We start from the raw sequence: 27,785 nt of genomic DNA on the forward strand, positions 1-27,785 counted from the left end.
TCCCTGGAGCACAAAAGCAGTCATGAGTAGCACAGGTATATCTGTAGCAATAGCCAACAATACATTGTATGGATCAAAATTATACATTTCTCTTTTATGCCAAAAATCATTAGGATATTAAGATCATGTTCCATGAAGATATTTAGTAAATGTCCTACTGTAAATATATCAAAACTTCATTTCTGATTAGTAATATGCATTGCTAAGAACTTCATTTGAACAACTTTAAAGGAGATTTTCTCAATATTTAGATTTTTTTGCTCCCTCAGATTCCAGATTTTCTAATAGTTGTATCTCAGACAAATATTGTCCTATCATAACAAACCATACATCAATGGAAAGCTTTCATGATTCATAAATCTCAATTAAAAAAATATTGACCCTTAAGACTGGTTTTGGGGTCCAGAGTCACAAATGTGCTTTCACAACAAAGGAAGAATGCAGAGCTGGATGTACAAATGTTTTATTTCCAACAAGTGTTTTGGCCATCGTTGGCCTTTTCTTAGAAAAATGACAAGAGCGTGAGCAAATGGTAAAGAGATGCATCAAATTAATGTGAGACCACGACGGCTCTAGGGACACGGGGTCAGGGCCGCCATCAGCAGCTCCATTTTGTAAACAAAGTTTCTTCCTTCCATTCGGCCCCAGTGCACCTCCTTGTAAGGACCCCTCAGGTGCATCCATTTGCCGTCCTGCACCACGTCGCTCTTGGGCAGCTCTTTGGCTTGACTGCGCAGGAACTGAACCAGCACCTTGCAGCCGCTCTCTGGACCGTTGCGCACTGCAGACAGACAGACACCAGCTCTATGTACTGCCCTTTAGGCTCATCGTGCATTACTGTTTATGGATCTCCATGACCTGCCGTGAGGTTAGATCACCGCTGTAATAAAGCGTGTTTGGACTCACCTGAGATGGCGTATTCTCCGTTAGAAGACGCGACCGTGATGGCGGAGGCGTTCCCGATGCTCTCGATGGGGCCGAGGCCCACGTGATTACCAAAACTCAACACATGCCAGCCCATGACTTTAGCCAGCTGCTGCACAGCATGAACCTGATGCTGCGACATCTGCACACACACACACACACACACACACACACACGACAGTCAGAGTTCAGACAGAAATGAAGATTAGCTGAAAACATGCTCATCCTCAGTTCATCAGAGATCAGGATGAGTGTGTTTCTTCATCAGGTTTGTAGAAATGTGTCTCTGCATCAGTGTCTCAGCAATGGATGCTCTGCAGTGAATGGGTGCCGTCAGAATGAGAGTCCAAACAGCTGATAAAAACATCACAATAATCCACACCACTCCAGTCCATCAGTTAACATCTGGAGAAGACAAAAGCTGAAACAAATCCAGCATTAAGATGTTTTTAACTGAAATACGAGTCTATATTCCATAATAACGCTTCCTCCAGTGAAAAGGTGCATCTCCTGTTGTCTCTCTCATCAAAATCCAGCCACATATTAGTTTAGAGCGGTTTTATCTTGTAAACGCTGCTTGATCTGTGCAGATTTCTCTCCTGATTCACACCAGAACAGTTTCTCACTGGAGGAAGAGTTATTATGATTATAGATTTGAGTTAAAAACGTCTTAATGCTGGATGTGTTTCAGCTTTAGTCTTCTCCAGATGTTAACTGATGGACTGGAGTGGTGTGGATTATTGAGATGTTTTTATCAGCTGTTTGGACTCTCATTCTGACGGCACCCATTCACTGCAGAGCATCCATTGCTGAGACACTGATGCAGAGACACATTTCTACAAACCTGATGAAGAAACACACTCATCCTGATCTCAGATGAACTGAGGATGAGCATGTTTCCGTCAGGATTGTCACGTGTGTGTGTGTGAATATCTGGTGGAGTGGTCTCTCTGTGCACCTGTGACAGCAGGAAGTCCTGCAGCTCCTGCTCCTGGTGTGAGAGCGTGATGACGCGTCCGTCTCGATGCACAACCCTGATCTGCTCCACACCGATGTTCAGCTGCAGCTGGATCGACCTGAGCAGGACATTTGAGAGAGAATCAGTGTTAAGGGTGAGTTGGGTAATTTGAAATTGAAACAATAGATCGCTATGGGGCCATTCACACCAGGCGCGATTATTCGTGGCGCGAAAAAGCAAGGATTTTTATTTATTTTTTTTATCCTGCGTGTCGATTTTTTTTTAGCTAAGATCACGTGACCGGAGCAGCTGCTGTTGCACAAAAGGGTGAGAACGGTGGGGCTGTTTCCAAAACCAGTGTAAACAAACACAGAAGAAGAGGATGCGTTCTCGTTATCATTGGTATCTGAGAACAGATTTGTTCTCACGTGCTCTTTATACAGAATATCATTTCTATTAATTCTCCTCTGGATTGACCTGAAGAGCACGGCCTGTTTTCTTCCACGAGCACGAGTGTTATGAGGCATTCACTCTAGATCTGTCAATCATATCTCCTGCCTTTACATATGAAAAAATTAGAAATATTTTTCTATACATGAAATATGAAAGCAAATAGACATGATTATGACGATATATTTTCTGTGTGTGTATGCAGCTCATGATATTTTTATAACAATAAAGGATGTTTATGACAAACGATAAACCATGTTGCGTTCAATCCATTATAAAACATAACAGAGTGCATGTCTTCCTATTATAGAATCAAAATCCACTTTAGATCTCAATTGGAAGTTATTACAAGCACTGGATGATGATTTAAAGTGGGTTTTAAGCAAAAACATTAATAATCACATACATTTTCAAATGTAGCTTGATGTTAATTGTACCTCTATTAATATTTTAAGATGTATTCTTATACGCATTATGGATAGTTTGTGTTTCTGGTGTAGAACCAAACTTTATCTTAATGTAATGCTGTATATTGAGCAGCAGACCATATACGAGATACATATTTGAGGAAAATGCACTAGCTAGCGTGCAGGTGTGAATTAGCAGAAGGCGATCGATGGTTTTGCGCTCTGTGTGAAGAGCTGTGTGAGGCCTGTACTCTCAGGAGCTGCTGCTGGTGTGTGTTTCTGTTATCAGGTCATACTTGCAGATCTGCTCGTATCCCTGCGAGGTGATGAGCACTTTGACGCTGGACTCATACACATCGTTGATGTTGGACCAGTGAGCCTGGATCTGAGGGTCCTCGATACGACTGGCCAGACTGTCAATGGTTCGCGCCGTCCTGACAGAAAGAGACTTTATTGGTCAATATATATTATAATATACACACCTGACGGAAACTGATCTGTGGAAATTATAAAACACACGTTTATACATTATATATATACACACATTACTATACATTATTACTATTCTGTCTGCACTACATCTTTAAGTGTCACTTTTTTGTTTTGTTTTTGTGCTAAGATGGATTGTGTCGACGTTGATTTCATCTGCCTTTGTGTCTTATTATTCTAATTCAATTTACTGATTAAACAGTATAAACATACAGTATAAAAATTATAACAATAAATAAAGAATTTACAGGGTTATCTGCTGGATTTTTAAAACAAAATGTAAGGCTTTTTATGACCCGCACAAATAAAATACTTTATGAGCAATGTCTATGGTAACATATTAAACCATAAAACGACTGCAAAAAACATGATTTGCAGTTCAAAACAGGTTTTCACAAATAGAAAGAGTTTTATAAAGTGACAAACCTCACATTTCAGCCTTTAAAATATTTTTAAGAAATAAAGAAAAGGGATGAGTCAAAAGGATAAAGAATCATTTAGTTTCTCAGCAGCTCTGGTGGCTGGATGAATTTACATTTTCAATAAAGCCGTCTGCTGTTTGTGTTCAGAACAAAAAGCTAATGTGCGTATTTTAAATTAAAATAATTCTTTACATTTCTGACTCATCCCTTTTCTTTATTTCTTAAAAATAGATTAAAGGCTAAAATGTGAGGTTCTGTCTGTAAGTAGGTGGTGCTCTTGGAGCTGCATGAATACAGTATGAATGCTGAATTCTGCTGTTTTCTGAGATGCTCACCTGCTCCTCAGGAAGATGTGTTTGGCCTGTTTGATGATCTTCTCCAGGAGTCCCTCGCTCTGCTGCAGGGAGCTGATCTCTGCTTTGTCGTAGGCCATGGGTCCCGCCAGCCGCAAGCGCTTGTGTCCGAACGGAGCGCTGGCAGGATGGGGCATCACCACCGAGCTCAGCGTCTGCTTGTGGAACTACACACACACACACACACACACACACACACACACACACACACAGATGAGGAGGAGGAGGAGGAGCAGGAGGAAGAGCGCTCCGGGGACGAGCCTGTACCTCTCGTATCAGCTGGTGGAGGTTGTGCTCTAACACATACAGGTGGTCGTCTGGCTTGCTCTTGTCTGGAGACGCTCTCTGGCTTTTCTTCTCTCCAGTGGAGTGACAGAGAGAGATGGACAGCTGCAGACCTGAACACACACACACAGTTACACTAATAATAATAATAATAATAATAATAACAATGTTCTTTAAGAGTCACAAATCGTGACTGAAGGTGATGAGAACATGTTAATATGACTATAGGTCTTAAAATATGTAATTATAATATAAATCTTGTCTTTATGGAGCGTTATAATAAGACTTCATTTCTTGACATTAGTTGAACTAACAGTGAAAAATATTTTTAAGGCATTTATACAATCTTAGTTAATTTCAACATTTACTAATGCATTATTAAACTGAGCTAACATGAAGTAAAACTGAATATCAAAGATGAACAAATACAGATGTATTGCTGATTGTTAGTTAATGCATTAACCAGCTTTAACTAATGCAACCTTATTGCCAAGTGTTTCCGTTAATACTAATTACTCACACAATGCATTAATACTTGACTTTAATGAACAGAATTGCAGTGATCATATGACAAGTGTGTGCATTGCTAGTGGCTTTGTGTAAAAGCGTCTGCTCAATGAATGAATGAATGAATGAATGAATGAGTGTAAGTACCAGGAAAGGGCTGTGAGATGATCTGGTTCTTGACGACGATGTGAGGAATCTGTGATTTGATCTGAACAGCTTCACGTGAGAGCTGAGCAAAGATCTCCTTACACAGCAGCACATTCTGAGCCGCTTCCAGCTTTAAATGCCACATCTGAGAAGCTGAGAGAGGAACACAGACCATGAGACAGAAAACCATCCACATTCAAGAGGAATGGGGGTCTAATGCTCTTTCATGCACGCGGAGTTGTTTACACTGTTAAAGAGTTGTATTCTCTTGCTAAACATGGCCAAACTTTCTAAAAACGATCTGGATGTAGAACGGATTATTTCTGTGTCAAATACACTCTTCCGGTTTCGTACAAGTTTCAGAAAGTTTAAGACGGTAAGTGAAACGCATCAAATGTCTGTGTTTTGTTGGCGATCGGTGCTCAAGTGCTCATCCCAAGAGCTCGGCTCGTAAATCATAAAGCTGTATCTATCTTTTATAAACATGATAAAACTAAACTCTCCGGAGATATGAAGGATGCAGTACTACTCTACAGGTACTCAAGATTAACATGAGATTGGGTCAAACTGTGGGTGGTATGCCCCTTTTAATAATTATTTAAAACTTTTGATATTCATAGTCATACAAATTCTATATATGGGTCAAATCTATTCCACAGCATAATATGTGTCATATCTGTCCCTGCAGCACAAAAGCAGTCATCAGTAACACAGGTATATCTGTAGCAATAGACAACAATACATTGTATGGATCAAAATTATACATTTCTCTTTTATAACAAAAATCATTAGGATATTAAGATCATGTTCCATGAAGATATTTTGTCAATTTCCTACCGTAAATGTATAAAAACTTCATTTCTGATTAATAATATGCATTGCTAAGAACTTCATTTGAACAACTTTAAAGGAGATTTTCTCAATATTTAGATTTTTTTGCTCCCTCAGATTCCAGATTTTCTAATATTGTCCTATCATAACAAACCATACACCAATGGAGAGATTATTTATTTAAGGAAATGGACCTTTATGACTGGTTTTGTGGTCCAGGGTCATATATGCCTGTATTTTCTGCCATTAGTCTTATATCTGCGAAGGTAAGTATTGTTTGAAAGCAGCATTTCTCATCAGTCTCTCTAGCTGGCTTTACCGGGTTTGGCTTTAGGCGGTCTTCTGAAGAGATTGACTGTGCCGAGGTCTCCGATATCAGCAGACTGCTTCTGAATGGACACCTGGAGAAACACACAGACACGGTTCATCTGGTGAAAAACAGCAGTGATGCCTGTGCTGACAGGAGCTCAACTATAACCGAGTGCTACCTTAATATACGCCGATCCCTCCAGGTCGCTGGGGATCTGCACGCTGAGCGGACAGTAATCATCAGGGACTTTCTTATCCAGGTCGAGGTCTGTGTTCTTGATGACCTCAAACGTGCCGTGATGGGGGAACAGAGACCCTGCAGAGCACCAAACACACATGAACACTTGAGTACTGTAGCGTCAGACATCGGCGCGCGAGAGAGTCGCTGCATTACCGGCGCTGCGGTAGCTCAGATCCCCCAGGATCTTGTCCCCGAGCTTGCGCAGCTTCCACTGCGAGCGCAGACGCAGCAGCTCTGAGTTGAAGTCCCGCTGTCTGCGCTGCTCCTGGTTCTCAGCCAGAGACTTGTTGAGCTTCTCTGCTCCTTTCAGCAGCAGCTGGGCCGCCGTGGCCAGAGACTTCTTCTTACTGATCAGCTGGAACACCTGCGGGGTCTGAACACTAGCGCTGTCAAAACGGCTGGAAAACTACATTCAAATTTTGTCCTTAAATATTATGAATATACAAATTATATTTGAATTTAAAAGGCATAATTTCAGTTAGGGGGGAAAAAGCTTTTGGCTTCTCTCCTGAGGAGACAAGAGGAAAATATTACTAATGCACGGTTCTTCAAAGCAAGAAAATAACACCGCTATCTTTGAAAAAAGTGCATAATGTTTAAAATAATGTTTATAAACCATATATAATTAATTTGCTTGAACAATTAGAAACAAAACAGCATCATGTGTGTATGTATTTAATACAAATGCAACGTTTTTGCATTCAAATGTGGATTTTTATTTTAAATTTGATGAATATTCAAAATTTAAGATATGGGGGCAGATAATGTATGCGTTTATATAATTTCATATAGTTAATATCACACGAAGAGTTTTTTTCTTCAAAAATAAGCATGATTGAAATGTGATATTGATATTGCTCTATCCCCATACACTACACGCAGATTTACAGCAGGCTAAATATATTTAAGTATTCACGCAAACATAATCTGTGATATCTTAAGTGAACGTTTGAGGAACTTTTGGGGAAAAACATAGGCTGTGTCTTAATATGCAGGCCGTCTGCCTCAATGTTAATCAGACAATAAAAGAAAAGAGGGAATCACTAGCTGCTTGACTGAACTGCTTTTATAGGTTTAATAATTATTTATTTTTAATGAACACACTGAAGTGATTTTTACATTTTACTATTTGTTTTTCTTACTTGAATGCTTACGTTTAGATGTTAAAGAAAAAACAAAAGTAGGTAACAGGCCTACACTCAGGGGAAGTCGTGGCCTAATGGTTAGAGAGTCAGACTCGTAATCCAAAGGTTGTGGGTTCGAGTCTCGGGCCGGCAGGGATTGTAGGTGGGGGGAGTGAATGTCCAGCGCTCTCTCCACCCTCAATACCACGACTGAGGTGCCCTTGAGCAAGACACCGAACCCCCAACTGCTCCCCGGGCGCCGCAGCATAAATGCTGCCCACTGCTCCGGGTGTGTGTTCACTGCTGTGTGTGTGTGTGTGTGTGTGTGTGTTCACTGCTGTGTGTGTGTGTGTGTGTGTGTGTTCACTGCTGTGTGTGTGTGTGTGTGTTCACTGCTCCGGGTGTGTGTTCACTGCTGTGTGTGTGTTCACGGTGTGTGTGTGTGTTCACTGCTGTGTGTGTGTGTGTGTGTGTTCACTGCTGTGTGTGTGTGTGTGTGTGTTCACTGCTGTGTGTGTGTGTGTGTGTGTGTGTTCACTGCTCCGGGTGTGTGTTCACTGCTTTGTGTGTGTGTGTTCACGGTGTGTGTGTGTGTTCACTGCTGTGTGTGTGTGTGTGTGTTCACTGCTCCGGGTGTGTGTTCACTGCTGTGTGTGTGTTCACGGTGTGTGTGTGTGTGTGTGTGTTCACTGCTGTGTGTGTGTGTGTGTGTGTGTGTGTGTGTGTGTTCACTGCTGTGTGTGTGTGTGTGTGTTCACTGCTCCGGGTGTGTGTTCACTGCTGTGTGTGTGTTCACGGTGTGTGTGTGTGTGTGTGTGTTCACTGCTGTGTGTGTGTGTGTGTGTGTGTGTGTGTGTTCACTGCTGTGTGTGTGTGTTCACTGCTCCGGGTGTGTGTTCACTGCTGTGTGTGTGTATGTTCACGGTGTGTGTGTGTTCACTGCTGTGTGTGTGTGTGTGTGTTCACTGCTCCGGGTGTGTGTTCACTGCTGTGTGTGTGTGTGTTCACGGTGTGTGTGTGTGTTCACTGCTGTGTGTGTGTGTGTGTGTGTGTGTTCACTGCTCCGGGTGTGTGTTCACTGCTGTGTGTGTGTGTGTTCACGGTGTGTGTGTGTGTTCACTGCTGTGTGTGTGTGTGTGTGTGTGTGTGTGTTCACTGCTGTGTGTGTGTGTTCACTGCTGTGTGTGTGTGTGTGTGTTCACTGCTGTGTGTGTGTGCGTGTTCACTGCTGTGTGTGTGTGTGTGTGTTCACTGCTGTGTGTGTGTGTTCACTGCTGTGTGTGTGTGTTCACTGCTGTGTGTGTGTGTGTGTGTGTTCACTGCTCCAGGTGTGTGTTCACTGCTGTGTGTGTGTGTGTGTGTGTGTGTTCACTGCTCCGGGTGTGTGTTCACTGCTGTGTGTGTATGTGTTCACGGTGTGTGTGTGTGCGTGTTCACTGCTTTGTGTGTGTGTGTGTTCACTGCTGTGTGTGTGTGTTCACTGCTGTGTGTGTGTGTTCACTGCTGTGTGTGTGTGTGTTCACTGCTGTGTGTGTGTGTTCACTGCTGTGTGTGTGTTCACTGCTGTGTGTGTGTGTGTGTGTGTTCACTGCTGTGTGTGTGTGCATGTTGGATGGGTTAACTGCAGAGCAAGAATTCCGAGTATGGGAAAAAAATGACATTTTTTGTCAATAAGGCACATCCCTAGCCACGAGGAGACAGAGCGCACCTTGGTCACGCTGGGGTCCTGGGACACGGGGTCGAGCGCCATGTACTTCTTTTCCTTGAGCACGCTGAGCACATCGTGCAGCACGCACATCTCCGTCAGAGAGCTGCGCAGGTTATTACGCACCGAGTCCCACGGCCACAGCGATGGCTGGAACTTCACCGCACCTGTCAGCAGAGAGCAGTGCTTGAGCCATGAGCAGAGCTGCACACACACCACACACACACACACACCACACACACACCACACACACCCTCGTCCTCCTCCGGCTCCGGCTTGCTCCACGGCTCCTGGCTCTCCCGCTCCGGCCCGTCCTGCTCCGAGTCCGAGCTCTGGTCGAAGTCGATCCGCTGCGCCAGCTTGGCCAGGTTCTGAGACATGGAGAGTGGAGGCACGTACGTCTCCAGACCGTCCAGAGACACCTCCTGCACCTGACGCTCACACTGAGACTCGATGCTGACGCGCACCGCCGGACCCCCAGACATCATGCTGACCGCCGCAGCTCTGCGCACACACACACACACACACACAGAGAGAGAGATTATATATGGCTATATATAGCACATTTCATACACAGTGTAAGACCATTAGACATAAACAGAGACACACACACAGAGACACAAACAGACAAGAGACACAAACAGACAAGAGACACAAACAGACAAGAGACACACACACACACACACACACACACACACAGAGACACAAACAGACAAGAGACACAAACAGACAAGAGACACAAACAGACAAGAGACACACACACACACACACACACACACAGAGAGAGAGATTATATATGGCTATATATAGCACATTTCATACACAGTGTAAGACCATTAGACATAAACAGAGACACACACACAGAGACACAAACAGACAAGAGACACAAACAGACAAGAGACACAAACAGACAAGAGACACACACACACACACACACACACACACACACAGAGACACAAACAGACAAGAGACACACACAGACAGAGACACACACAGACAGAGACACACACAGACAGAGACACACACAGACAGAGACACACACAGACAGAGACACACACACACAGAGACACACACACACAGAGACACACACACACAGAGACACACAGAGACACACACACACACACACCTAGAATATGGAAATAAGTTCTGATCTCACTGCAGTAAAGCGATGTTTTAAATATTATGGTCTTGATGTCCAGTGCACATGGGGCTTTTCCAGAAGACTAGACTTCATGTTCATTTAGCATCAAGCATCTCGATTTAAGGATGTTTAGCTCTCGATATTAGAAAACAAGACACACGTGTTGGCAAATACATTCATTTTAGCCCTGCATGCAGCATTTAATACCATGACTTTAAGACTTTCTGCGATTTAAGATGTTAAAAACCAGAACAGATTTAGGCTAAATAAACAGAGATATACTGTATAGCGGCCAGAGCTGAACACATCAGGGTTAGAGACACAGAAGGATACCAGCTGGCAGATTTAGCCATGTCCGAGATTAAATATTCTGCCACATACTTACATCTAAGATGTGACTCGCGTTTCTTTCTTTCTTTCTTTCTTTCTTTCTTTCTTTCTTCGCGATGAGTTCTGAAGCTGCGCGAACGAGAGCTGCTGCTCAAATCTCGCGAGGCTTGGCAGAGGTCAAAGTTGAAACTAGCTTTACAGAATTAAAAAAAAATCTATTTTGTATATACAAGTGTTTTTTAACTATTCATATCAGATTATTTGACCATAAATGACAATAATTAACCATCAACATTTTTTGTAATTTAAACATCACGACTGCTCGTAAGATAATTCTCATCTCCCTTCAGCATGAAAAATAATGCTTTCTGTTATTTTCATTTCTATTTGTAAGAATAGTTAGACTTTATCTCCCTCGACGTGAGAATTTTTGCTGTATGTTTCCCGAACAAATAAATAATTCAAGCCAACAGCGCGCGCCGTTCCGCGGGTGTTTTAAAGAGCGGAAGTGACGCAGCCGCCGCGCTGAGGGAGCCGTTGGAGTTTGTTGACATGGAGCCGCGTGTGAAGCATGAAGCTGATCGACAGAAAGGCTGTGTGAGATGAAGATGAGGATGAAGATGAGGGGTAAAGTGTTGAGGCTCAGCCCGAATGAGGAGGCGCAGCTGCTGAGAGAGGAGCAGGACAGGAGGAGGAGACTGCGTCTGCAGCAGGTACTGAGGCCTAACAGGCGCCTTTGTTTGGCACTAACACTGCTGCTGTATTCAGACACACGAGAGAGCAAGATCTAGTGTTCTAGTTAGTGTTCATGAATACTCGCATACGACTATAAGACATGAAGCGCTGCTGATGCTGTTTGTGAAGTGATGTGTAATCGAGCGCATACAGCCTAACCTGGGGGTCGCTAAAGATGTACAAGCTCGCTCTCGTTTGAAGAAATTCCCGACAGTTAGTTTAATATTCTGTATTATGATTAAAACCACTTGTTTACCGTAGTAACAGTCTCTCAGTCGCAGCTAGTGTAGTTTGAAGATATGGTGGAAAGCACTGAAAGGGTTTACTGAGGGAAATTATATATATATATATATATATATATATATATATATATATATATATATATAGGTGTGCAATATGACGATAAAATCTCTCCATGATCTGCTTTTGAAGAAATATCCTAGTATCGTGCTACAGAACATATTCCATCAAATACAGTTCTCTATATACTGTACAACACGACACACAGCAGTACAGTTACTCTGACAGGACACTGCACTTATTCCGATCACAAAACTACATTATTTGCACAAGCCTTGCTGCTTAAATGATCAATTCTTTTTCTGAGCGCATACACCAGAAGCACGCACTAAAAAGCCCGTCTAACAGCGCCTGACTACTCCACTAACTTATCTCTTGCGCTAATACTGTCAAAACACACAAGGTTTACATACAGACTCGAGAGAAAACTGGATAGGTGTCTGTAGATGCGTGCAGGACAGTACTAAACATGCTGCCGACTGTCATACAGCCTACAAGATCCAGGGGGCGTGGTTGGATCCAGATCTAACTCCTCCCACCTGCCTATACCTAACCCTGCCAACCACGCCCCCTGGATGTGGACCGCAGCGAGCCTTGCTGTCATTAAAGGGATAGTTCACCCTAAAATTTAATTTCTGTCATTATTTACTCACTCACATGTTTCCCAAACCTCTATTAATTTCTTTCTTGCGCTGAACACAAAAGATGATATTTTAAAGAACGTGGGTATCCAAACAGTTGCTGGTCCACATTGAATTTAATAGCAGGAAAAAAATACTATGCAAGTCACTGAGGACCAGCAACTGTTTGGTTTTCCACATTCTTCACAATAGCATTTATATTCTGCAGAAGAATGAAACCCATTCAGGTTTAAAACCGCTTTTGAGTGATTAAATGATGGTATAAATATAAAACTACGGCAGACAGATGACAATTTTTATTCTTTAATGTAAAAACAACAAAACACAAAGAGAAGAAATAACTCTCAACTCTTGACTGAAAGAAATAGTACAGTTGCTTTAATAGGAATAGGAAATGTAATGTTAAAATGGGGGTCCCCTGAATAAAAGGTTGGGAGCCTCTGGCCTACGCGACCAGTCAACAGTTTTTGAACAAGGTTTTAATATCTTTCTCTTCTGAAGAAGTCATTTATTTGATCCAAAGTAGTGTAAAAAAAAAACGACGTACAATTTTGGAATTCAAATTAACAGTTTTCTCTGTGAATATGTGTTAAAGTGTAATGTATTTCTGTGATCTGCAGCTGTATTTTCAGCATCATTACTGCAGTCTTTAGTGTCACATGATCTTCAGAAATCATAATAATATACTGATTTACTGCTCAACAAACATTTCTGATTATTGTTATTATTATGTTGAAAACAGCTGAGTATAATTTTTTAGGCTTTTTTTTGATGAATAGAAAGATTAGAACAACGCAATGGAAAATCAAATGGAAATCTTTTGTAACATTATAAATGTCTTTATCATCACTTTTGATCATTTTAAATCATCCTTACTAAAAAATATTAATTTCTAAAATGTCTTTCTCCCCAAAAAATGTTGTGTATGATGTTACAAAAGCTTTTTTTCAAATAAATGCTGATCTTTGAATCTTGATTGATCAAAGAATCCTGAAAAAAATATACTCAACGGTTTTAGTTGTTAAATATTAATTATAATAATTGTAGTAATAATCAGAAATGTTTTTGAACCGCAAGCAAATCGGCATATTAGAATGATTTCTAAAAAATTTAGGAGCATTTTATCTTAAAATTAATCTTAATTTAGCAGGAAAATTAATTAATCTTAATCTTAAAATTAATGTTGAAAATCCAACATGGCGGCGCTCACAGACGCAGCGGCTTCTCTCTCTCCCGACAGAACGGTGTTTTCATGTTTTTTTTTGTCTTGTAAGTCACAATGTTTTTGTACATCTTCGTCACGTCTGCCTGTCTTCAAGCGCGCATACAGTCGAGTGAGTTTCTGCTCGATGTCGGCAGAATCACATTTTTAGAGTTAAACTCAGCGCACGCAGACGAGCTGCGGGACCTCGGACTGCTCCGAAGGCCTACTCCATCACCGACCCCCACTACTCCACCTCGCCCACAGCGGAGGCGCTACAAGCGGCGTGAGAGGAAGCAGAAGAGGGGTAAGTCACAAAGTCCCTCATTGTCAGGGCCAACCAGAAGCCGTGGATGACAGGGGAAGTCTACAGACTGCTGAAGGCTTGGAACGCTGCCTTTAGAGCTGGAGATGAGGAGGGCCTGAAGACAGCTAGGGCCAACCTATCCCGCGGCATCAGAGAGGCCAAGAGACAGTACTCCAGGAGGATAGCTCATCGTTTCAGCGACAGCAGAGACACTCTGAGCCTGTGGCAGGGGATACAGACCATCACGGACTACAAGCCCCCACCACAGACCTGTGACAGCACCATCCACCTGCTGAACGAGCTGAATGCCTTTCTTTTCTCGCTTTGACTCCACCTCCTCCCGGCGACCAGGTGATGATGCTGTCCCCGGACAGTGTGAGGAGATCCCTCAGCAGGATCAATGCATGCAAAGCTCCGGGTCCTGACAACATTCCTGGGCGTGTACTGAGAGACTGTGCAGTGGAACTCACTGATGTCTTCACAGACATTTTCAACATCTCACTAAATCAGGCCGTTGTCCCCACATGCTTCAAAGCTACCACCATCATTCCAGTCCCGAAGAAGTCATCTCCATCCTGTTTCAATGACTACCGTCCAATAGCACTCACTCCTATTCTCATGAAGTGCTTTGAACGGCTAGTCATGCACCACATCAAGTCTGTCCTCCCCCCCTCCCTGGACCCCTTCCAGTTTGCATATAGGTCCAAACGCTCGACCGATGATGCCATCGCCACTGCCCTCCACCCAGCCCTCACACATCTGGACAAAAAAGACTCATATGTCAGGATGCTGTTCATAGACTTCAGTTCAGCATTCAACACAATCATCCCTCAACAGCTCACTCACAAACTGGTCCAGCTGGGGCTCAACACCTCTCTGTGCAACTGGCTGTTGGACTTCCTGACCGGGAGACCTCAGGCAGTACGGGTTGGCAGTAACACATCCAGCACCATCACACTGAACACTGGGGCCCCCCAAGGATGTGTGCTGAGCCCCCTCCTCTTCACTCTGCTGGCCCACGACTGCACACCGTCACACAACTCCAACATTTTCATTAAGTTTGCGGATGACACAACTGTGGTGGGTCTCATTAGCAACAGAGATGAGACAAACTACAGCAGCGAGGTGAGCCGCCTGGCCGGGTGGTGCAGTGACAACAATCTCTCTCTGAATGCGGAGAAGACGAAGGAGATTGTTGTTGACTTCAGGAGAGTACACACTCAGCATGCCCCTCTGACCATCAACGGTGCGACTGTGGAGAGAGTGAGCAGCACCACGTTCCTGGCTGTGCACATCACTGAGGACCTCTCCTGGACTAACAACACTGTAGCACTGGCCAAGAAAGCACAGCAGCGTCTCTACTTCCTCCACAAACTCAGAAGAGCCAGAGCCCCGGCCCCCATCATGTGCACCTTCTACAGAAGCACCATCGAGAGCATCCTAACCAGCTGCATCACTGTGTGATATGGCGCTTGCAACGCATCCTGCCGCAAGTCACTTCAGCGCATAGTGAGAGCAGCTGAGAAGATCGTTGGTGTCTCTCTCCCCTCCCTCCAGGACATTTACAGCACCCGTCTCACCCGCAAAGCCCTCCGCATTGCAGGTGATCCCACCCACCCGACACACAGCTTCTTCAGTCTGCTGCCATCAGGGAGGACCAGCAGACTGAAGGACAGCTTCATACATCAGGCTGTCAGGAAGCTGAACTCCCTCCCGTCCTTGCCCCCCCCCCTCCCCTCTTTTACCCCATGCAACACTGAACTCTGACACTATGAGCCCCCCCCAACTTAAAAACTGTGACCAGAACCTCTCACTTGTGCAGCATTGGACTGATCGCTAACTCATGCAGCATTGACTGCAAACTACCTCTTCAGATAGTCTGATAAAAGACTATTCTCTTGTCACTTTAACAGACTGATAAGCTCTTCTTGCACTACACATATATGTGCACAGTTTTGTTTTATTTAACTGGTTTGCACTCTATCTATTCTGCCATGTGCCTTATGCCACTTTATTTATCTTTATCTATTTTTTTTTCTACAATGTCCTCATTTGTATATCTGTATAGTTGTATGTACATATGTTTAAACTGTATTATCTGTATTTGAACGTCTACTGTCAGTGTCTTAAATGTTAACTGTATGCACCAAGGGTCTGAGAGTAACACAATTTCAGTTCTCTGTATGTATGTGCTGTACATGTGGAAGAATTGACAATAAAGCAGACTTGACTTGACTAATCTTCCCATTACGAAGTGATTTACAGGGAATTTTTATTTTTACCTTTTGTAATGGCATTTTTCTAACTTTATTAAAAGTATGTCATCTCTTATTTCAAATTCCAAAAAATATATTAAGCTTTTTATAATTTCTAATCAAAACAACAGAATAAAAACAAGTAGACTAAGATGCCAATCAAATTAAATCAGTATTTAAGAAATAAATGTGTACTACAGAGGAGGCACAGAACACAGAAGGGGCTTGTAGGTGTATTTTCAGATGTTTAATGAGGCTCAGAGTTTGCATAAATGCAATTAAATAAATTCATGTTGAGGTTAATGTTTCAAATATAAAATTTGGAATGTAGAAATATTAAATGATTTAAATAACAGAAAAGATACTTTAATGATTGATTATTCATGACACATTATTCATGATTTGGTTAATTGAATCACTGACTCACTAGATTCGTTTAAAAACCCAGTTCATTCATAAACGAAACACCGCTCTGTTTGGCTGGAGATGCGCAGCGGCTCTATTTTCGTTGATGAAACTATTTTCGTTGATAAAATACAGCAAAATAAGGCAAAAGTGTTGTAGTCAGACAATATAAGTCGCTTAATATTAACTACGTGTTTAATGAACTGTTATTAAACTGAACTGTTGTATTAAATCAATATCACATTTTTAAACTCCCTTCATAAAATCATTAAAAGCTGCCACTCATCTTAGTTCATCACGATCTCAATAAACTCCATTATAATCAACGAAGCTCCTTACACTGCACAATGAATCTGTCATTTACACGGTCTACACTTATTTATTTTTTTCATATAATGAGAGAATGTCTGTGATGCATTACTCAATGCTGCAAAAACACGCAAGTACGTTAGAAACCTTTAAAGCTCCCTCAGCACAAACACAAATATGCTGATCGTGTCAGTCGCATTGGTGCTCCTAAATGTTTTCATAATCGCACGTAGTAGTTTTCAGTCGCAAATGCAACTGAAATGGTTTCGCTGTAGAGCTCTGGAAGAGACTTCTTAAACAAAACAAAACAAAAAAACATTAAGTATCTTACTGTTGAAAATCCTTTGACTGGTAGTGCAAGTATGCGGCAGAGCAGTACACTGACTGCATGATCTGTTCTCTGTATAAGACTGAGGATGTCAAGCCGTGTTGTGTCTGTGTTGCAGGTGCGAGAGCAGGAGAGCTACATCGCGCGGCAGCTGCGCAGACGGGTGCAGGAGCGCAGACAGCAGCACCTGCAGACGCTCGCAGACTCTCTGCAGCTCGAGTGGCAGCAGCAGCAGACGCTCAAACTTCAGGCCTTATCCACACACTACGAGCTCAGCCTGAGGTCTGTGGGACACGGACAGCGCAGCGCTCGGGAGAACGTGAGTCGGCCAGTGAATACCAGGCATGGGTTAGATGCACCTGAAGTGTCTGTCTGTTTTAGTTCCTTTAGAGGAACGGTTTCTTTAGTTCACCCAAAATTTTAAAATTAGATGAAAATGTGCTCATCCTCAGTTCATCCCAGATCAGGATGAGTGTGTTTCTTCATCAGGTTTGTTTCATCAGGTTTCTTCAATGTGTCTCTGCATCAGTGTCTCAGCAATGGATGCTCTGCAGTGAATGGGTGCCGTCAGAATGAGAGTCCAAACAGCTGATAAAAACATCACAATAATCCACACCACTCCAGTCCATCAGTTAACATCTGGAGAAGACTAAAGCTGAAACACATCCAGCATTAAGATGTTTTTAACTCAAATACAGTGAAAAAGTGGTCTGAATCAGGAGAGAAATCTGCACAGATCAAGCAGCGTTTACAAGACAAAACGGCTCTAAACAAATATGTGGCTGGATTTCGATGTGAGAGACAACCGGAGATGCACTTTTTCGCTGGAGGAAGCGTTATGTATTATGGACTCTTTATTTTAGTTAAAATTGTCTTCATCTTTTGTCTTCTCCAGATGTTAACTGATGGACTGGAGTGGTTTCAAGATTCAAGATTTTTTTACAATTATACGGAGTATAACCAGCAGTCAAATGTAAGAGTGGTGTGCATTGTGATGTTTTTATCAGCTGTTTGGACTCATTCTGACGGCACCCATTCACTGCAGAGGACCTGTTTTGGGGTGCACTGTTGTTTAAGCGGTGTTGTTTGTGTGTAGGAGCCGGATCTGGAGGCGCTGGCTCAGAGGAGTGTGGAGAGGCAGGAGCGTGCGGAGGAGAGGCATCGGGAGGCTCTGAGAGAGCTCGGCGCCCGCAGACACGAGGAGGAGCAGCAGCAGCGCCGGTCCGCACACATTTCTACACATGCTCTGGGCTTGCACCTGTAGCTTGTGTAAAAATCAATGTCTGAAAGTGATCCAGTTACCATGCTGTGTGATAATCATGTGTAAGCTGTAACTGATTGTGGTAACAGGCACATTGAAGCACGGAGGAAAGCTCTGCTGGAGGAGAAGAGGAGAGCTGAGAGAGTGTCCAGTCTGCCGCCGCCGCCTCCAGACCCGGTGGAGGTACAGCCTGCTCTCCTCCGCTCAGTCAGCTGTTACTGAGCTGTGTGATGACTGTGGTGTTTCCTCTCTCAGAGCATCGGGGAGAAGACGCCTCGTCCGCTGAGGTCAGCCGCAGCAGAGCGGTTCTCTCTCACTCACTGTCATGTGACGCAAGCTGCTGTGGACCGAGAGAGCGACACCGAGCAGCAGGTACATGCATGGAAAGATACATGGATGGAAGCTTATGACATGAAAGAAAATACTCTTGTGATTGAGCTTTTATATTCAGTATATTTCTCAATTTAGTTAAGCATTACCTCTGATTGAGGGGGAATAAGTTTCAGAGTAATCATCTTTGTTTGTCATACAGCCTTTATAGTCAAGTAGATTCAAAATCATTAATGCAAGGATTAATTTAAAGTTAAATCTAATCTAGCCATGTTTTCCACACTGTTTGATGCCTAGTGAATGCAAGGAAGATATTATTTTCATTTATGTGCCCCGAAATAGCAATACATTATTATAAGCAGTAATGTTCACTTGAACAATTGTTTTATTAAAACTCCCCTAGAGTGTAAGAACTCATCCACTCTTCCCACACCGTTCATCTGATTTTCCCTCATACATCAGAATCCATCTGACTTTCAGTACAGTGTAAGCTCAGTTAGCCACATTTGTGGCATGATGGGTTGCTTTTGGTCATTTCAGGGTTTTCAGTGTTATGTTGTCATTGAGTCAAATTGATGTGTTATTAACATTGAACTTCCTGAATTTCCCCTCAAGCTTTTTGAGTTGCTCTTATGTTGATCAGTATTGTTGTGATGTGAATTAGGGGTGGGAATCATCACTGGTTTCATGATTCAGTTTGATTACGATTATTATGTGAACGATTCAATTTCATATCACCATGTGTCTCATCCTAAATGTTCAATATTACGGCACATGGCTACATTTTCATATTAATTTTATATAAAATTTATTTTGTGGCTTTTAAAAAAAATATATTTTATTACATAAGCAGGCCACTTTATAATTAATTACACAGTAATAATAAATCAAAACAACCAACTAAATGTAGCTTCAAAATAGGGCTGTTGCGATTCGTCGATTTGTCGCGACTAGTCGATTTTTAAAAATCGTCGGCTTCATTTTGCTCGCGTCGACTAACCGGCAAAATACCGGAAGTGGTGCATTTCACGGACGAGAATCCATAAAACACATTATTAGACTATTTTCAAGGCTGCATGATATATTAAACCCATTTAAAAATCATAATTAAGCATAATTGATAATTCACAAACGCTATGATTTAATGAAATAATTATATGCGATGCAGTTCTAACACAGTATATGCTCTTTAATTATGTCTATGCGTGTAGTTAAGCTCGTGCGTCTCACAGCGGCTCCAGTAGCTCCACAGAAACTGTTATCATTTACATGAGGAGCGTCTCAAACTCATCTCTGCATGCTGTTGTGAGTTTCTGTTTATTATAACCTTCATCTGGGAACGCAAGGCGCGACATTTCATCAGATTTGTAAGGTAAATCATTTATAAATCTACACAAACACGGGAGAATACATCGAGATTTCAAAATAAAAGCTCAACCCCTCACTCTGAGTTACACGGTTTGATGTCCACATATTCATTTAATTACAGTGACTATAGCATTTCTGTCCTAAAGACATGTACAGATATTAAAGTTTAAGTGTACGTTTGAATTAAATGGTGCTTGTCAATATTAAACAGTAATGTGGCCGTCGGCGCCCCTTCAGGCCTTTGTTGTGATGCGTAATCTACATTAGCTCTATTGTTTATAATACATTATGTATTTTAACAGTTTTGTTCAATAAAACCATATGATTTCTTGCTTTTGATACTTTATTTGAACTAATTATTGCATCATTGCTATTATATATGTACTTTAAGTCATTTTAAAAGCTATTGTTCACTTAAATCCATTTTTATTACTACAAAAATATATATTATAATTATAGGGCCCTATGAAATCAGTTTTATTTCCAAATTCAGTTTTTTAAATTTTATTAATCAAAAAGCCTGTCTAATTAATTGAGTTTTACAGTGTTATCTGTACCAAATTCTGTTTTCCATTATTTTCTGGATTCCATTTTAATTGTTCCATTTAAATTAATAATAAAAAGCATCTCCAATTAATTGATTTTATATTAAAAAAAAGTGTTTTTTCAGAAATACTGCACATTTACATTTTTCACCTAAATAAGTTCTGGTAAATAATATTTCTGGTAAATACTCGTTTAAAAAGTGTTTTTTGATGATGATGTTGTTATTATTATTAGACTAGAACACGTGGATATGATGTCATTCTCACACTATAATACTGAACTGATTTCAGTGATCTGGACTAACAGATGGACACTTGCTTCTTGCACTCTATGTTGTACTTCACTTTTGCTTTAAAGGATTTCACAGAAATTTGGATTTCATTTGGTTTAATAAAATATTAAGTAAAATTGTTTTTGTTTTTTTTGCGGGAAATTAATTGTTTAGATTAATCGAAATATTAGTCGATAGATTAATCAAAATAAAACGTAGTTAGTGGCAGCCCTACTACAAAACATACAAGCAAATATAAAATAAAGGTGGAAAAAAGACAATTACAAGTGATAAAATGTACTTTGAGTATCTGAGAGTGCTTTAAGTATCCGAAAGTTTACAGACGATCATAGTTATGGGTTTTTCTTTTTTCCTCAGTATTATTGCTGTTTGATTATTAGGCTACTGATGAGATCATAGACGGCGGCAGCTTTAATAGGCGGCATTCACACTAATGCACAGATCTGTTTCCACACATCAGATGTTTTGTCCTGTTCTGGAAACTGTTAACATCAATTTCCAATCATAAAAGTATTTGGAGATGCTAGTGCATTTAACCGCAGCCCCGATCGAGCTTCAGGACAACACAAACAAAACCCACGAGAGAGTCTGTCAGTGCGTGAGTTTGTGGATCAAATATGTACTGCATTCCAAACAGCAGAAGTGAAAGCATATCTACAGTAAACCACTGAAATAACAGCGAGTGGAAGCACACCCTGTCAAGCAATGCACACGCGTCTCACAGCGCTTATCCTGTGCAATGAAGCCGTCGCGATTCTCTCTAGCGCACACAAGTGCCGTATGTGTGGAAAAAACAAGCTCAGAATCGGTGCTAGAGTCTTGAGAATGGATTATGTCCAGCAGCAGCTCTCATGTGAACGGTGTGTTGTGTGTCTCAGCAGAGCGCTCAGCAGGCCGCAGCGCTGGAGGTGCAGCGTTTGGAGGAGCTGCAGCAGGAGGAGGCTCGTGACCGGCAGCAGCGGCTGGAGAGAGCGCGGCTGAGAGGAAGCCATGCGCTGCAGAGAGAGCAGCACACGCAGGTAGAGCTCTGACTGATTCACCGGGCAGTCCTGAGCGCTTGAGGACTCTGATGTGTGTCTCACTGCGTCTGCAGGACCGAGCGCGGCTGCTCTGTGAGCTGGAGCGTCTGCAGCAGGCTGATCTGATGCGCCGCAGACACATGGTGAGCAGCGTCCCGCCGCAGATCTTCCAGCCGCTCTGCAGACAGCAGGAGCTGCGAGACGAGCAGCAGCGGGAGCTCGAGATCGCCTTTCAGGACGTCTACACGGAGGAGCGCAGTATGTTCTCTCACTCCACCTCTCCAACACACTGATACACCTGTGCCTGAAAATGGTTTTAAGTCAGTTATTTCTATCTTCTGCTGTAGTGTGTCAGTAATATCAGTTTATATTTCCAAACATTCATTTAGCCATTAATAGTAATAATCCAGTGAGATGTTTGAGATCTGATCTGATCATCATCAGTCTGTCTGGAATGACATGAAGAAACAGAACAAACTGAGACTAAATCCAGAAGAACTGTCTCTGCTTCAAGAAACCTCCTGCAAAGCTCCTGAGAAACTCTGCTCAAGTGCACCGAGGACAAAAGCTGCTTTAAACACCAAGCATGCTCACAACAAATGTTGATTTAATTTAGTTCATAGAAGATAAAGAGGTTTATCTAGTGGACGAGGAGATGCTCCCCTTACTATGTAAAGCGCTATATACATGTAACATTATTATTATTATTATTATTATTAGAAAGTCTATTTATGACATTATTTATGACAGCATCCTTATTTTCCAGCATTTTTACACAAGAGCCTAAATCTTTTAACAGCACTGTAGCTTTGCAGGAGGTTTCTTGAAGCAGTTCTTCTGGATTGAATCTGTTTCAGTTTGTTCTGTTTCTTCATGTCATTCCAGACAGATGATGATGATCAGATCAGATCTCAAACATCTCACTGGATTATTACAATTAATGGCTAAATGAATGTTTGGAAATATAAACTGATATTTCCTGCTGACACACTCCAGCAGAAGATAGAAATAACTGACTTAAAACCATTCTTTAGCTGCTGAACATACTAATTTTGGCCACCGCTGTATAAGTGCCATCACTATTGCTATAGATCCTACTGAAATGAATAGACCAATAACATATTAAATGTTAGAGTGAGTCGTCCTGCAGCGTTTGTGATCAAGACATTTGTTGTTGTTTTTTCAATTGTCTCGATCATGTGATCTTCTCCAGAGGTCAAAGGTGACTTGGTGCTGCAGCTGCTACCCGAACCTCTTCCTCTGTCTGCTGCTAGTCATGATGAGGAGCTGGATGTGACCCTTGACCCTGAATGTGCACCTGAAGGGGAGGAGCCCGAGACCCTGGTCGCTGAAACTCCAGGTGGGCAGCCAATCAGAGAGCGCCATGTCACCTGATGGTACGGCAGTCAAAATCAAAGCTTCAGTGATAGTCTCTTCTGTTTCGGCAGCATCTCCTCTGGCTGAGCCGGGCAGACGGGCTCTGAGAAGACTGCTGGAGCGCATCAGGAGGCAGAGAGACCAGAGGACCAGTCAGCAGACGTCACAGGAGGAAGCTTTCAGTGTTGAGACGGGATCTTTAAGCAGCCAGGAAAAAGCATCAGGAGGCAGTTTGGAGGAGCAGACGCCCAGCACAACACATACTGAGGATGGTAAACATCCAGCTTTCACTACTCGCTTACACACACAGGGATGCAACGATTACCGGTTTGCCGATAAATCATGATAAAAATTCCCCATAAAATTCATATTTTAATTATCATTAAAACTGTATTTGATTACCGGCGATTTGAACAACTCAGGATAAATAAATACTATCCAGCATAAAGCAGAGTTTTCAGTAACAGCAGAGCACACAGAGTAGTGTAGTTTAGAGTGAAAACATGACGGAAAGCTGCAAGGTTTTAAACGAGTGCTGAGGGAATTATACAAATGATTATATGAATTAATTAATTATATCAATGCACCTCTGAAGGTTCTGACTGTCTTCAGAAAATATTCAAAGGCAGTTTGTTTTCACCTTCGCTCCATGTGATACCTAATAAAGTAGTGTTCTTTACGAGAAACATCTGTAATTCTGCTGCTCCATCAGCGCCACCTGCTGTCAGAGACTGGATTTACAGAGACTCTGTTCACATTCAGTCTGTTACCCCTTTTCCACCAAAGCAGTTCCAGGTGCTAGTTCAGAGCCAGTGCTATAGCAGGTTCTTAGTTGGTTCGACTGGCGAGCGTTTTAAGAACCGGTTGCTTTTCCACAGGCTAGAGAGCCAATACAGAGCCAGGTGTTACGTCACTGAATACGTTTCATGTTTCGGTTCACTAGCGCGGCACAACAGGCTTGTTCGAGGTGCATCAGCGCCACGCAGATCGATCGATCGGCACACAACACACTAAAGCACCGCGAGAGCGATCCTAAAGCATAAAGAGCAGTCTGCTTTCCAGTCGCTCCTGCAGCACCCCGATGCACCCTGAGCACCGAATGGTCCACACAGCGCCGATCTATCCCGGACAAGCCTAAACAAACTATCAGCAATGGCGGACGTTGCGTTGCTATTGATGTTTATGGCTTTGCGAACCTACATCGACATCCAAACACAAAACGTGTTCGCGTTTAGCTGCTATTTCAAATATGGCGGTCCAAGTTTCTGTTCGTCTTGTTGGTCACGGTAACCCCGCCCCCAGCTCCTGATGCAAGCGGTTCTTCCTTCTAGCCCAGCAATGTTTTGGTGCTACTTACGAACCGCTTTTCCTGGATCGGAGCTGGTGCTTTGGGTGTCGAAAAACAAAGAACCGGTTTGAAACTAGGCTCTGAACCAGCACTGGAACTGCCTTGGTGGAAAAGGGGTATGTGTGCAGTTTCTGTCTGGACTAAACACAGACCGGATTTACAGACCCTGCTGTAATTTATGACCGGTTGATGAAAAACAAGCTTATGTGGATTCAACACATTTAAACTATTCAGATAAACTATCTAGAATTATTTATGGAGCAGATCAAATACATGCACCCCCAGTTTCACAGTCAAGGCTTAAGCCTAGTCCTAGACTAAAATGTAAGTCTGAGCGGTTTCAACTGGAAGAAACTGGCACTGACTGATCTTAAAATATATCAGTGCCTTTTTGTCTTAAGATGCACTCCAGTAATGTTTTTTTTCTAAGGCATGTTTATAAAAATTACTTGTGTCCCAATTAAACTATGGCTTAATCCTGGTTTAAACTAAGCCCTGTCTATGAAACCAGGCCATAATCCTTTATTAATCAGTTATCATTTTGACTTAACCCTTTTCTTTATATAAAGGCTGAAATGTGAGGTTTACCATTTTAGGATTTTAAATATGAAACTTGATGAAATGATGTACGTGTCCGTACTTTTTGAACATTTCCAGCACATTTTAACAATACCGTGATAATACTGATAACATGATAATTTTGGTCACTATAATCATAAGAAATGTTCATACCATTATGTCTCCACACACACGTGTCTGTTAATTATGTGCTGTAGGCTATCTACAGTATACAGGTTATAGTTATGAAGGATGACACCGCTATGAAATGTTATACCAGTTCAAAGGCAGAAACATTAGTGTTTCAACATCAATATCCTAACAAACAGAACAGCCTAAAGGGCATCTTACAGTGCATGAGCTTTTCTTATTTGAACTGACCCTTTAAGTGTGTGAATTACATTTCATTTTTTCAATTTAATATATTTGTATAATCCACCTGCCTTGCATTGTTGTGTAGGGACTCTTAAGCTGATCTCCTGTCTGTTCTGGTTCCTCAGCTCCTGATGCAAGCGATGAAGCCGTGGTGGCAGGAACGCTGCTGTTGCCGGAGGAGCGGCTCCATCTGAGGCCAGAGAGCGAGAGGAGCACACACACGGACCAGCCGACCGACGTGAGTCAGGACATCACTGTCTGTGTGGATCACACAAACACACTGAGCTGTGATGAGACTCTAATGTTCCTGAAGTGCATGTGAAACATGCGCTCTGTGAAGGCATCTACACTTGACCTGAGCTCAGACAACACAGACCTCATGAGGACACCAGCGTGCTCTATCACACTTAATATATGGCCACCAGATTAATAATTACATTGATTTGAGTTTAAACCAGCTAACTTTTTTTCTTTTAACCTCTGTTAAGAAAGATATCTAGCAATAAATGAAAACTGGAGTTTCTTGCCATCTTTTAAAATCCCTATGTTACCAGAACAGTAATACTGAAGGCCATTTTTACTATAATTATTAGCGGTTTTGAGGCATAGGACGCTTTTTGGCATTCTAATGGTGTTTGTATGAAAAGAGAGAGAGACTGCAGGGTAGCACAGAGATATTTGAGAGATGTTTGACAGCTAAATGACCGATCAGAAACAAGTGTAGTGGTGTGTAATGATTCTTTTTATAAAACTGATAGTTCTGATTTAATGACATCCAATCAAAGATGTTGTGAAACACATGCATGCGTGTAACTGCTCATCAGCTGTTTAACAACAGCTTTGAACGTCTCTCCTCCAGTCAGATTCTGAAGTGATATGTTTACTCTATTGATCATAGATGGTGTATGTTTCTCTTTTAATCTGTTGATCTGGCTGGACTTCTCTGCAGGTGGAGGCGCTGTGGAGACGGCAGCAGGAGCAGCTGGCTCTGCTGGAGGAGCTGGAGGAGAAACGCCGTGAGCTGGAGCAGCGCTGGAGAGACACTCAACAGACCAGCAGGACACTGCAGGAAGCTGCTCCGAGGCAGAGCACAGCACTTCCTGAACCGCCTGGAGAGGTGCCTTCATTCAGACCAAACCAGTTGTGAACCATGAAGGATACAGCGGGTGAAATAAGTATTGAACACATCACCATTTTTCTCAGTAAATATATTTCTAAAGGTGCTGTTGACATGAAGTGTTCACCAGATGTTGGTAATAACTGGTGATTGACCGATATTGATTTTTTTGTTTTATTACCGATACCAATTATTTGCATGTTTATGTGCCCGATAACCGATATGCAGAACCGATATTTATTTACTGTTATAAAGTAAATAAATGACTGCGTGAAGTAAGTCCATACTTCACTTTGGTTTTTCCTCCTTTCAGTCATCTTAACAAAACATGTTTTGAGAATTAGCAGTCTTTCATGCAGGGCTCTAGACTCATTCTTCCCACTGATCTCACTTTAGTGACTATCTTTCTCAGTTGGTCGCACGAGCACATAATTTGGTTGCAATTAGTTTTTTGTTTTTGCACATTTGAACATTTGATTAATCAATGCATGCTGATGAACTTTTATCATAGTTTATAGTTATATAGTAATGAAAGTGTTCAACATTCAACTCGTTCTTTTTCATCTGTATTATTTGTGATTTATATTTTGTGAACAGGAATTCCTTTTTTCGTGCGCTTTCTACTTTCAAATTTGCGATCTTGGTGTCACATTTTACTAGAAAAGATAATTGTCTGTTTTGTTTATATCTATACACCTTTCACTTTTTAAGACTAAAACAAAAGATGGATTCATTGTTATTTTTAATTAAAAAGCACAACAATAAAACAATACATTACAATGACAAACTATCTTACATAACATTTATTAACAACAACGAATAAGAGGAGGCATGGCACAGGACACACCACATGCTGTATTATATACCTAGTATATTACAGAATGTTTAGCAAACTCTGAGGAAATATATATTTATATTAAGGAAAGCCTCCATAGCGTAACGTGAGGTAAACAGCAAAGATAACAAGCTTCTCAAAAAGAAAAGTAAAACTAAACTGGCTGTAGCTGACAGGACTTGCATGTTTTTTCTACAAGAACACCACCACGTTCACCTTCTCTGGTTTAAGAAGCGGTCTTTTACTTTAGTTTGA

General features: G+C 41.9%; 2 protein-coding genes across 7 annotated transcripts in view; one reads left to right on the forward strand and one right to left on the reverse strand.

The window, feature by feature from the left end:
• Window positions 1–21: 21 nt before the first annotated feature.
• On the reverse strand, window positions 22–11,115 carry med17 (mediator complex subunit 17). Of its 3 annotated transcripts, none has more exons than XM_079387000.1 (13): window positions 10,679–11,115; window positions 9,406–9,656; window positions 9,156–9,319; window positions 6,477–6,696; window positions 6,262–6,398; window positions 6,093–6,174; window positions 4,943–5,095; window positions 4,271–4,401; window positions 3,986–4,170; window positions 3,036–3,173; window positions 1,883–2,000; window positions 907–1,066; window positions 22–781 (listed from the first exon to the last, which is right to left on the reverse strand). In XM_079387000.1, exons 2-13 carry the CDS (start codon window positions 9,638–9,640, stop codon window positions 573–575), a joined length of 1,932 nt encoding a protein of 643 aa, XP_079243126.1. In that variant the 5' UTR covers window positions 9,641–9,656; window positions 10,679–11,115; the 3' UTR covers window positions 22–572. The 3 variants fall into 3 exon arrangements, 2 of the variants coding, with proteins under 2 accessions (XP_079243126.1, XP_079243127.1); XM_079387001.1 differs by having other exon boundaries at window positions 26–781; window positions 6,477–6,687; window positions 10,679–10,783; XR_013782463.1 differs by having other exon boundaries at window positions 449–781; window positions 907–1,329; window positions 10,679–10,783.
• Window positions 11,105–27,785, forward strand: part of cep295 (centrosomal protein 295) — a 40,328-nt gene continuing 23,647 nt past the window's right edge. For 2 of the 4 annotated variants that reach the window (XM_079386997.1, XM_079386999.1), the window contains exons 1-11: window positions 11,105–11,336; window positions 17,223–17,423; window positions 18,201–18,325; window positions 18,455–18,548; window positions 18,621–18,737; window positions 21,783–21,920; window positions 21,995–22,178; window positions 23,134–23,280; window positions 23,369–23,569; window positions 25,704–25,816; window positions 26,528–26,695. In XM_079386997.1, the coding sequence (XP_079243123.1) occupies window positions 11,226–11,336; window positions 17,223–17,423; window positions 18,201–18,325; window positions 18,455–18,548; window positions 18,621–18,737; window positions 21,783–21,920; window positions 21,995–22,178; window positions 23,134–23,280; window positions 23,369–23,569; window positions 25,704–25,816; window positions 26,528–26,695 (1,599 nt within the window). In that variant the 5' untranslated portion in view covers window positions 11,105–11,225. Of the gene's footprint in view, window positions 11,337–17,222; window positions 17,424–18,200; window positions 18,326–18,454; window positions 18,549–18,620; window positions 18,738–21,779; window positions 21,921–21,994; window positions 22,179–23,133; window positions 23,281–23,368; window positions 23,570–25,703; window positions 25,817–26,527; window positions 26,696–27,785 lie in introns of all 4 variants that reach the window. The other 2 variants (XM_079386996.1, XM_079386998.1) reach the window with 1 other exon arrangement.

Source organism: Barbus barbus (assembly GCF_936440315.1).
Source record: "Barbus barbus genome assembly, chromosome: 31".
Lineage (NCBI taxonomy): Eukaryota > Metazoa > Chordata > Actinopteri > Cypriniformes > Cyprinidae > Barbus > Barbus barbus.

Bases quoted from the DNA above. Each gene is read 5' to 3' on its own strand.
- med17 (XM_079387000.1), bottom strand. From the start codon at position 9,640: ATGATGTCTGGGGGTCCGGCGGTGCGCGTCAGCATCGAGTCTCAGTGT. The intron at 9,320-9,405 runs GTGTGTGTGGTG...CTCTGCTGACAG, and splicing joins GGAGCCGGAGGAGGACGAGG to GTGCGGTGAAGTTCCAGCCA. The intron at 6,697-9,155 runs GTGCGCTCTGTC...GCTAGTGTTCAG, and splicing joins AGGACCCCAGCGTGACCAAG to ACCCCGCAGGTGTTCCAGCT.